The 12,602-nt window shown below is 38.0% G+C and overlaps 1 protein-coding gene across 1 annotated transcript in view; it reads right to left on the bottom strand.

Annotated features, from left to right (window-relative positions):
• Positions 1–12,602, bottom strand: part of Exoc4 (exocyst complex component 4) — a 651,801-nt gene that overhangs the window by 366,774 nt on the left and 272,425 nt on the right. The window contains exon 10 of the mRNA XM_051175863.1: positions 2,166–2,262. Within this exon, the coding sequence (XP_051031820.1) occupies positions 2,166–2,262 (97 nt within the window). The remainder of the gene's footprint in view (positions 1–2,165; positions 2,263–12,602) is intronic.

The raw sequence follows: 12,602 nt of genomic DNA, 5'->3' as shown, positions 1-12,602 counted from the left end.
GCATTTATGGAGCAAGATAAAGGCTAACGTAAAGCTTGTCCTTGTCACATGCTTAACAGAGAATTAACTCACCTTGCAAGCCACACAATATTCTTGTTACTGACATTAAGAGATACACAAAGAAATAACTAATGGTGAATTATTTCATGTGACAAACCTTCAGTTCTTGTCAACAATAACAAAGTTTGGAATTAAAATACAAATGGGATGGGTAAGAGAAGAGGGAATCATGATTTTTAGAAAGCATTAAAAAGCTTTTTCCTTCCATACTGGAAATAAATGTGTACACAAGGACTCAATTCACACTGTGGAACAACTAAGAAACATTAGACGAGGTCTATAAGGATTCAGGCACACTCCTGTTTTCTTAGAAATTAATGGCACTCAGAAAAAAATCAATTGTAATTGCAGAACATGCACTAAATGAATTACCAAAGTCCCCGCATATATGGACAACATTGTTAAGTACAGAAGTTTAGATCATAATTGACCTATTATATGTAATATATATAATATGTATCAACCAATTAAATTGTCTTATTTTTCTTAACCCCATGATTCCTAAGTGAATTTACTTGCAGCAAAAGTTTTAGAGGGTTAAAATATTATTCAGAGCTACACCTTATAAAGGGTTTGTGTTACTTCAAACATAAATACAGTAAGGATATAATGGTTTTACAGGGAAAAGCAGTATTGTATAATTACAAAGTTCCTTCTATAAACTGCAGTAAACATAAGATATTAAATTTCCCTTAACAAGCATTTTAAGTATACAGTAAAATAATGTTAACTTAAGAACAGAACTATCTTCATATGATCCAGCAATCCCATGCTGGGTGCATACCGAAAAGAAAGGTGGAAATAGCCGAGTGACCTTCAGTTGATGACTCTATAGGAGTGTGCATGTACACAATGGGATACTATTCAATGCTGTCATTGGTGACAACACCAACCAAACTGCACGATCTCACTGTTGTGGAATCTAAACGTTCATCTCATACAGCTTCAGAGTGGAATGTTGGTTAACAGAGGACAGGTTAAGTAGGGAAAGAGGGGATGGGCTAAAGCTAGACTATGAGTGGCCACTGGGATGCAGTTCTGCAGTAGGAAGGGCTGCAGACAATGTGTTTGCAGCCCTCCCTGGTAAGAACCTGGAGGTTTTGCCAAAAAGTGATAAATGTCTAAGATATTTACCATGGTAGTATCAGGTTCTTCTATGTATGAAAACATCACGTTACCTCTTAATATGTACAATGTTTGTTCTTTCTGTATTTTCAAAAACAATTTAATAAATCACAGAATCTGTAACATCTCAGCTTTTCATAATTTTATAAACAGTTTTAACTCTGTCATGGACACAGATTTCTAGAAATCATTAATTGTATAGCAAGTTTGTAACTACTAATCCTTCCAGAAAAGTACCTGTTTCAAAGTACTTAAGCATCATGAATTTTTCTTTGCTACAATATAGTATAATCAAGAAGTGAACAATATAACAGATTTTATTCTGCTCACCACCAAATCATCTTCTGAGAAACAAAAGCCATATATTTTACTCTTAATATCTTTCAGGTTTCTATAAATCACATCTGTTCAGGGACTTGGTAATTCTCAAAAGATACTGAAGGAGTAATTAGTGTAAATGAGTGAGAAAGAGCTTGGGTCAGTAATTTGTTTTTCTTGTGGAGAACTACAGAAAAAACTCGCAGGCTTGCAGGCCACGAGTTACGATGTGATGCTCGGTCTCTGTGGTGGGTGAGAGGCAGAATAAAGCTACACATGGACACATGAGCAAGACTGTGGGCAACAAATGTGTGTTTATGAAAACAGATGGCAGGCTCCATGTCCCCAGTGAGCCTTGGCTTGCCAACCACTGAGATCAATCCAAAAAAGAAGAGGGAGGAAGAAGATGGGCAGGACTAAAGAAGAAAGTAAAGAAAATCAAATTAATGTGTCTGTGAGCTATTACTCCTGAGAACAGGGAGCGGCTTGGCTGACATTATCTGTTCTATTGACTAAGTTTCACTGTGAAACCTTACAAAATGAAACAAGTTTCTTATTGCTAATGATTTGACTCAGTGCTGGCTGAACTATTGGCACTCAGCACATCAGCATAAATAATGAGAATATGATCATGGGTAAGTACATCACAGGGGATGACTTACCTCAGTAATGGATGGAATATAACAGTGATATTTCTGGCTCCAGGTTTGCAGACAAATTTTGTTCCTCCACCTTCAATTAAGTTGTCATCGGGACCTCCTTCACAGAAAAATGAAAACCGAGATTTAGCTAGTTAGAAGTTTTACAGTTAAGACAACCAAGCTTATCTGTGTGGATGTTCTATTGTCACAAGGGCTGCCATGTAAGTTACCCACAGTATTTATGTTATTGCAAATGATATGATCCAATCTTTCTGTTCAACAATCTATGGCATAATTACCCAACAAAGAGAAAAATGAAAGTCCAAGAAGAATCAATGATATATGTAAAGTAATGACTCAAGATAACAGTATAGTTGAGGCTGAAACATTTATCACTAGTCAGCAAGGTCTTCTTTGGACAGTAGGGTAAACAGAGAAAGAAGTAGTTACACTTAAAGAACCCCAGATTGTAAAATGTACATAAATCCTATTGAGACAAAAAGCACAGGGATTGAAAGACACGTTATCATTTTATGTAACACTAGGAGAAAGAATCCTAGTCATTAAAATATTAATTTATTGTGATCTTCATTTTATCATAGTAGAAAGCTTACTTGGCTATTTAAATACATAGTTTCATAAATACGTTGAGTATATTTAATAAGTAAATACAAGAAAAATAAACTTAGGGAAAAAAGTGGCTCAGTGGTTGAGAACACTGGTACCCTTTTCTAGGACCTGGATTCTGTCCCTAGCACCCACATGTGATGGGAGATGTCATTCTGTATATGTTTCTCATACTGGTTAATGAATAAAGCATTGTTGGCCAATAGGAAAGGAAGATAGGAGGGACTAGGAGACAAGGAGGAAATAGGAAGGAGGAAGGAGTCAGTTAGCATGGAGAGACCGGGGAGACCAGACACCTGCCCTACTCCCCGGTAAGGAGACGACGTGGAAATACATAGAAATGGGTTAATAACTAAGACAGAGCTAGCCGATAAAAAACTAGTAATGGGCCAACAGAATAATATCAAATACAGAGTCTCAGTGTGTTAATTGGGGCTGGCGCAGCGGCAGGAGGAAAACTGTATTCCTTACACACATGAGAACTCAAAACCATTTGCAACTCCAATTCCAAAGGATCCAATGTTCTCGTCTGGCCATCTAGGACATAGTAAACACAGGTAGCCTACAGAATATGTGGAAGTAATACTCACACACGCAAAATTTTTAAAAACCTCATCAAGAAATTCTTAAAACCATATACTATACACAGTCCAACCCTTGAAATCACTGGTTCAGAGCTGGCAATATACATGTTTTCCAATTAAGTGCCACCTTACATTATCAAGAATATAATTGTATAAAAAGGGTGTGCCACATTGTATGCAGGATTTTATCTCAAGCTGCTAATACATATTTGGCAAAATATAAAAATTGTTGCTTACTTGATGCTATCACAAGACTTAAAGCAGGTTTTGCAATGGAAACCAGGACTTAAATTCTTTCCTTAATTGGTTCTTAATTGGTAATTAGCTGAAACATCAAAAGGTCAAAGTGCAGGAAGTAACTGCCAAGTTCACATGCTCTGAAGCAGAAACAATTTACCATTACAATCTTGCAGATTTAGTTGCTGAGTTTAGAATATACAAAGCTGCATATAACTTCAGAAGTTGGGAGGGTTTTTTTTTTTTTTTTTTTGCTTTGTTTTTAATAATTCAACTGCTTTAATCTCTATCTTCTCTCCACTTTTATCTACACTAAGAGAAATGAATTCTTTTAACTGGCAAAAATTAAGGGGGCATATATGGGCCTGAGAAGCCCCAGTATTCCATTTGAAAAACCATGGCATCTCCAGGTGGTAAATGTAGTTTGGTTTATGTTGGTAAGGCTATGGATATAATTCAAGCATAGAAAAACTGCGGAACACATGCAAGACCTTTGTTTCAATACAGGGAGGGAGGAAAGTTTACCTAAAAAGGTCCTCACTATCAAAAAAGGGGGAGGAGTAAGTGGTCTAACACCTTCTATTAGATGGGTAAATATATCCACCTCCCATGTTCAACTAGCAACTCTACCCTAAGCTAGGTTATGTTCTTCAGTGTCAGTATTTTTAGTGTACAACTGGTACTATACTTTTCATTTACCTGATGTTATTTCTCAAGTGATTTAGAATTCTAGCACAAAAAAAAAAAAAAAAAAAAGAAAAGAAAAAAGAAAACAATGATATTGGTGAGTTTCTTCAAAACCATAGCATCCTACATTTACATATCTTTCTCTCTCCTTATGGTTAGAATTCTTTGAATGTATCAGACACAAACAAAACTGTTTTATTATCTACCTTTGTAGTCTCCACAGCATCTAAGAAACTGATAAAACCATATGAAGCTTCAGCAATCTACATTCAGAATCATCAACACTTCCCAGAGACATTTAGACAGATACTGTTTGGACCTGTTGTTTCCTCCAAACCAACAGAGCACAGTTCTGAATTTCTAACAAAATGCAATGACATGTAAAGCTCTTCCTTTAAATGAATGGCCTGCACCCCAACACAATGACATGAACATTACTGACGCCTTGTTAAGTTTTGCAACTGAAATGGAAGCATCAAGACCAACTCAACGACTAGGGTACAGCTCAGCTATAATAATGTGCTCTGCATGAGCAAGACCCTGGGTTTAATGAATACACAGAAACAAAGCAGATAAGCACGTAAATAGATAGAGCTTGGAAAAAACTACTCCTTTAACAAACCTCTTCCTCAAAAGATCATATTGAACATCTACAAAGAGAGAAGTGAAACAAAGAATAGATTTATCTTCTTCATCAACAATTTTCCTTTCAAGAACAAAAAACCAAATCACAGCAGAATCGCCAAGGTCATGTACAGGAGAAATAGGGTTATATTCTGTACCCCAGGAACAGCATACATAAACAAAACAAAAAACCTTTATATGAGATGGATTTAAAAAAAAAAAAAAAAAACCACAATTCTATCCAGGGTGAGTACTACCTCAAACTGACATAAGATAGGTGACTTTTAATGATTATTCAAAGTATCAAGTGCTTTGATTTTAAGGAGTCCATAGTTAAATTTAGAGTAGAATAACCAAGAGGCAGTCAGCTACTTCCTCGCATACACTTTATACAGTGTGCGTCCACCTGGCCTGTGTGTCTGGTCTATACTGGGCTCACTTCTGGATACACATTTCCTCTGCCAATCCATTAAGTACAATATCCAACCTAAAATAGCCAACTCCATTTCCCAAAACCCACAACTCCATTAAAAGTAATTTTATATAAAACAATTCAGATATACCTTAACGTATGTCACTTTTATCAACATTATATGACTTCATTTAAGCTTCCATAACTTATCACTATGAAAAGAGATGAAGCAGGCATGCATCTGCTGTATGAATGGGAAAAAAAAAATGGAGACCTAAGCGGACGAAATAATATTAAAATTAGATGGGAAAGTGTATGTGAAAATATACTGCCAATTGTCAAAGCCTAGCATAAGTAAACAATTTGCTTTGTCCTCCCAAAGCCTTACTGGTAGTTAGAATATTTAATGTATGTTTATAGCAATGAATAGAGCCAATATATATAAAAAAAGTAACAATACCAACTATGAAAACAGAAACCACTAGAAATGTCAGTGGGAGAGATGAGGCTGTGGCAATGAAGGGAGGAAGACAGGGCATGAAGTTCCAAACTTAGCCACAGTTCCACCACATAAAACTCCTCAAGCTGGGGGAAATGATGGATTCATGTGATGTGCTGCTGTTAACACTGAAAAAGACTCTGTTCTGTCTACTTTAACCTCAGCAAAATTCTCCCTATAAGAACCTTACGTGTTCCTTCAGCTCCATGCTTCTGTGACCGTCACTGGATCTGATAAAGCAGACGTCTATATCTAAGGTACTAAACGCTGTGGTATGAAAGTGATCCACAAACACCATCAGTATTGGAATCTGGGAATTTTGTCATGAGGGTGTCTATGCATGGATTCAAGCAAACATCCTAGGACAGGGATGACTATAGAAACTTGAGCCCCTTTTCTCTCTCACCCTTCCTCTGTCTTCTATCAATGGTATGATAAACAAAAATAGTCAATTGTTCCCCCTCAATTTCACCTTCCAACCCTCTAGATCTATATACCATTGAATTTCCGTTCATTACAGACAACTCAGTCTGTGATTTTTCTGTTATAATAGCACAAAACTGGCAAAGGTACTGAATTATTCATTTTAAAAATTAAAAAGAAGTAGCATCCTGAAGGACTAATTTTGAAAATGAAGCTGAAGAAAGGCCTGGATCAAAGACCACAGTCTCAGAGTGACTACCACCAAAATGTACTCTCAATGGACCCTTGGCATTTCAGGATTCCGGGTGAGAAATAGAGCTCACCTTTCTTCACATGCGCCTCCATTCAGCCCAGCAGCCTGGGAACTGCTGTCAAGACCATTAAGGAGCAAGCTGCTCAAACTCTGAAACATGAACTGACCAGACAGGGACAACTCTCGCCTTCATTCATTATGCTTGCAGGCTAATCTCAGCTGGGAAGGCCTGGTGATGGGCACCAGAGAAAATGCCGAATGATGATGGATGGTTGGAATGAAAAAGAAATTGACAGGAGGATTACAAGTAAGCTGTAGAGCACAAAAAAAATGGAAGAATGCCCCAGTAATGTTTCCCGCTTTTTGCACGGAGGAGAACGGTTTGACAAGCTCTCCCTAGATGACTGCCAACAAACCCAAGGCCACCTAACAACTTCCATATGACAGCATTTTAGCACTCACACACTAGTCCCTACCTTTAGAACTCAGGTGGAGAAATTGGCTGCTAAATTTACCCACTCCTTGACTCTTTCCAACTAAGATTTGTTGTCACTAATAATGAATGCAGTCATCGTAATGACTAAAACAGAAAGAGAAAACAAACACCTCGGGGAAAAATGCAAACAAATCTCATTGAGATGAACATGGTAAGATGGGCAGCATCAGTAAATCTGTAATCAGATCACAGATCTGGTTTATTAATAGTGTGAATATGATAAATTAAATAAATAATTGGTGCTTAAGCTAGTCCATTTATAAAATAGGAACTATGGTCAGTTCCTTCAAACATAATGTGCTAATTGTCTAGGTGAGAAACTATACACAAGGGCATTTAGCACAGTGCTTGATACCCAGGACACACATCCCAATGAAGCAGCCCACTTTTCGTTTTGGGACTATCAATAGGTAAGGAGTGTGTGTGTGTGTGTGTGTGTGTGTGTGTGTGTGTGTGTGTGTGTGCAAGAGAAAGAGAGAGAGAGAGAGAGAGAGAGAGAGAGAGAGAGAAACAGAGAATCTCATAACACACCACTAGAACATAAATGAAGAAAAAGGTTTGACTTTTTCAAAAGTGTTTCTGTATTACTTTTGGCAACAGTAAGAGTCAATGTCATTAATGAGTTCAACAAATAGATTTGTAACCAATGAATAAGACATCCCTGTGAGTTCATCTGGGGGACAGTGACACTGCAGTGACAGAATAAGGAAACTGTTAGGAACACTTACAGTGTTACAAGGTGAAATAGCTTCTGTCAACTCCTAATTTTTCAGTTAAAATAATCACTATCAAATGTATACATGCTAGTACTGTGAACAAACACCTTGTTCTAGTACTTACATTAAAATAGTGACTTCCATTAGGTTACAGAAAGCAGCATTTTGAATGTGTCCTGGGTATAAAATGGGTTTTCAATTTTGCAAAACACAGCAGTGAAGACACAGTATTTTACAACAAATACCTGACTTTAGAAAAGTCATACCGAATAACAAATATGGAATTTCTAATTGCATCAATAAAGAACATGTTTAACTGGATCTAGGCAACTGAGTGGCCTGAGTTTTCTGAACTCTATATCACCTTAGCAGAGGCAGTTTTACAGACTAAGTTCTTCAGCATAGGTATATTCTTTGGTGTTTTTTTGTTTGGTTGGTTGGTTTTGGTTTTTGAGATGGGGTTTCTTTGTGCAACAGTCCTGGATATCTTGGAACTTGAGTTGTAGACAAGGCTGGCCTTGAACTTAAGAAGGATCTGTCTGCCTCTGCCTCTGAGTAGAGGTGCCACCACCACCTGGCTACATAAATCTACTTCTAAAGCATGATGTGCCCTGAAAACTCAGTCTGGTGGGACTACCACACTTCAACCTCTAAATTGGCCTGGACATGGCCATGGGGTGTGGTCAAGAATCAAAGACAAAATAATAGCAAATTACCATACTCACAAATGCTTTACTATACAGTAAAGCAAGAGAATGAGGGCTGGTAGTAGTACTGTTCTGTTAAAGGGTGAGTTTCAAACAGGGAAGAAAAGCTAGGCTAAATAAATAAATAAATATCAAAGACAGCATTACATTGGGACTCAACTTGTAGCTAAGGATATTAGCTTCAACACAAACACTGTTTTAATAATTAGGGTGGCACTGGCTCTATGGAGTAGTTTCTAGAACATAATAAACATTTTTGACTGAATACATCTGTTAACAAAATAAAAAGAACATCACCTCTAGAACAAGTGAATTATGACTATGAGCTATCTATGAGTAAATGGCAGATGTATTTTTGAAGAAATATGCTCAGTCAGAACTTCAGGTTTTAAGAAAGAACTGAAAAGTTAAGTGAATTAAAATATTCCTAGAAAACACCATCCCTAATAGAAATTAGCTACTTATTCCAGCACAAGTTGAACAAAAGCCTTGCCAAGATTCCATTGCACACATACAAAAGTTCTTGATTTCCTCCCCTGTTGCAATCAAGGCAGATACTGTTTCCTTAGGAATGGATAAATAAAGAAGGCACAGGGATGGAAAAGAGATACAAAGTCATTAAATAGCTACCTTAAAAAGGAAAGTCTGCTAGACTTCACAAAAACCCCCTCTCTTAACTCTAAAAATATCCACAAGATATTATTAGGAACACAGGAATTAGGAAATGTACCCTTCTGATGGGGAAACAAAGGTACAGGGTCTGCTCAAGGATGCACATGCTAGGCTCAGGACTGAATCTTCAGTCAGGTGTATCTTAAGCATTTTTTAAAATACATATAAATCCCACAACCTGTTTAATTACCATCATTTACTCTTCACAGGGACTCAGTTGTTGAATAAGGCAGTGGTGATACAGAAAAATTCCAAAATATAGAGCATTGAGCCCAGTTTTGTGGTGAAATGATACACTTATGCATTTTTTAATAACTAAAAATTCTCTTTGATTAAAGATACAAATGAACTCAAGAGAAATCATATTTTCTTTCTAGGAAATGACCACACAGGCAGTGTACTTGGTAGAAGCACATTTAATTATCCGAGTGAGGTTAGAAATACCGTTTTCCTCTCTAACACAGCCCCCAAAGCAAGACCTAGACCATCTTTCCAGACAGCCAACAGGGAATATGTGTGATAAGCCCTTACTGCAGCCTCCCAAGTGGCTCTCTGGATTGCAAAGTGCATAAAGGTAGAAGACAAGAAGTAACAGTGTCTTTCAAAGGGTCAAATTTTGTTGTTGTTGTTTGCTTATTTTCTTTTCCTATTTCTCTTTTTAAAATAAAGAAACTCAATAGCCCTCCATTGCTTTGATTCGGGCTCAGCACACCACACCTCTACTTTCCTGAATAAAGCCCAGAGAGCATCTTATGTCTCAGCTTCCTCATACATGCTAACAGAATCCGTGCTCCTCTCTCACGAGCCATCCCTTACAGTTGTGCACTTTTAAGATCTCAGGGAAAAGAGATAATGTAGAACCAGATAAAGTCTGAAAAGTTATAAATGGTGCAGGTACATGTGTGGGAATATTCAGATCTTCATCTTTCATAATAGCTGCAAAGTGGAGATCGCTGATCAGTTGGTGAATATTGGCACAAATTAAATGAACCATGCACGTAAAATAGACTGGTATTCGGCCATAAATAACAATGGAGTGCCAATGTATGCTACAACACTAAGAACATACTATGTAAATGAAACCCAATGTTTGATTAGCAACTGAGTTATTTAGCTTCAGGCATGAGGCCTCTGACCTGGTTGTGCCCTACTGGCCACTCAAATGTATTTAATAGATTCAAGATCATTAAAATTAGTTAAAAGAATGAGGAAAATGGATCAATGCAATCTCCCTATGTAGCTTTAAAATCAAGTGAGTTGGTGCATAATGACACTAAGACCAAAGTGTTCCTCAAAGATGGTCAATTGAAGTTCCCTTGTGCCTTATTGACGAGACACTTAAAGACACACAGTGACTGGAGATCATTTGGTAAGTGGCTCACTCTTTTGTAGAGTAGGGTCATTTTATTTTCCATTCCCAAAGCATCCAGTACCTGCCACATCTAGATCCTCCTGACATTGTTCCTGGAAGAGCCCTGAGTGACTGTTTTTAAAAATGTCTTGTTTACACTTTTTAATTATGTGGACGTGAAGGAGTCTGTGTGCTTGGGGGGGGGGTACACATGTGAGTAGAGATGGAGCCTGAAGAGGCCACTGGATTCCCTGAGATGGCGTTACAAGCGGTTATAAGCTGCTTGATATGGTTGCAGGAAATCACAATTATGTCCTCTGCAAAAGACATACTGTTTATTCCTGAGCCATTTCTCCTGCCTCTCAATGACCACTTTACTGGTGGTCAGGATGTAGGCTCATTAACTTTAAAATATGTTGATTCATTTTCCTTTCCATGGCATTCCATACTTCCCAATTTCTTAATTGATTGTTAGGAAGATAATTAAGGTGTAGTGTACCTTCTAACTTGCCCCTTCCCTCCAGCACCCTCCCCACAATAACCCTTAACCCCCTCCCCCTAACCCTCCTCTTCCCTATATCTCTCCCCTTGCCCTGCCCTCCCTGTTGCCCATGCATTTCTTCTTTTGATTTGTAATGCAAGACAGACCTTAAAAATAAGTAGCATTTGTTGACCATCTTTGGGGGGGACATATCTATCTTAGAAACATTATCTTCCAATTCACTTTAAGGCTTCACAAGGAGGTTGCATCGATCCCTTTCCCTCCCACTCTCTTATTTGTTATTTAGAATGTATTAGTTCTAGATTGTTACCAGCTGTCCTGGAACGCACTCTGTAGACCAGTCTAGCCTCAAACTCACAGAGATCCCCCTGCTGCTGCCTCCCAAGTACTATGAGATTAACTATGAGAGTATGTTTAACCTTTAAAGAAATGTGCAGACTATTTTCAAAAGAACCAGTATATTAATACTATATTTCAATTATTAATTTTTTCCCTGCTTTCAAACAACTAGTAACAGAAAGGTCCAGGCACATGGTGGTAAGAGATGGAAGCAGTTAAAGTTAGAAAAGGGAAATATCAGTAACTTGTTCTCCCCTAGAATCCCTTCCCACATAAGCCAACTCCAACCTGTCACCATTGAAGCACTATAAAGTACAACTGATGATGATGAACCCCAGCAGCATTTTGGAACTGTCAAAAGTGAGAAACTATATGTTTTGTCTATAGTGTTTTAACTAAGTATAAACACCGTTTTGTCAGCTATGACAAAAACAGGGTTTCTCTTGTCTTCCAAATTTTGGATTGTGGTTTATTTTACTGTTTTCTCAGGAATTCTTACTGAAATACAGCAAGATGTGAAGAGGGCAGAGTGCAATGAGGTGCCCTGATTTGACAGGCCAAGGTCATCATTGCCAACCTCCATGTATGTTTGGCTGACTGCAGTCTGCTAAAGACGGCTGCAGACCAGATCGGAGTTCTATGATCCTGAGAACCAACAAGCTGAAAACAGACTGTGTCCATCACTCTTACTCTGTCTTTGAAGGTCTCTATGGTGTAGTTTATTGGGAATGAGAGCTGCACGAATTCCAGTTCACTTGAAGATTTTGTGCTGGAAAATATTTTTATTGGCTTAATAGTCAGAGACATGCTTACAACTGCTTACTCTCTAAGTTGGAAGGGGATTAATTTGAAAAATTAACAGGACAGTGTCCCAAAATGACTAAGAGAAGAAAGTACATGGTGGGCTCTTTGAAAAATTTAGCCAAAATACAGTTGCACAACAGCACCATTGAGCTGCCTGACAAAGAAAATCAGTGCTGGCACCAGGACAGAAAGGATTGTTTCACAGCTCACTGGAAGCATCTGCATCACAGAGGGACAGGTGGCTTTAAGTAACTTTACCAGCAAACCTACAGTTACTATGTTTAATTAGCAAGTCAGCATTCTAGTCACTGTTGATAGCAAATCTCAGAAATTTCCTGGCATTAAATCAGCCTTGGACCTAGGGAAACAACTCAGTTGGTAAAATGTCTGCTGTATAAGTATGAGGCGCCAGATGCACAGTGTGTGTGTGTGTGGGGGGGTAGTGTTCTTTACTGGCGCTCACATACAAACATCTATGCACACACATGTGTGCATACCCCCATGTGCATCCACACACAGATGAAC

This window comes from Phodopus roborovskii, unplaced genomic scaffold (assembly GCF_943737965.1).
Source record: "Phodopus roborovskii unplaced genomic scaffold, PHOROB, whole genome shotgun sequence".
Classification (NCBI taxonomy): domain Eukaryota; kingdom Metazoa; phylum Chordata; class Mammalia; order Rodentia; family Cricetidae; genus Phodopus; species Phodopus roborovskii.
The sequence above is the reverse complement of the archived record's forward strand: the minus strand, read 5'-3'. Positions and strand labels throughout refer to the sequence as shown.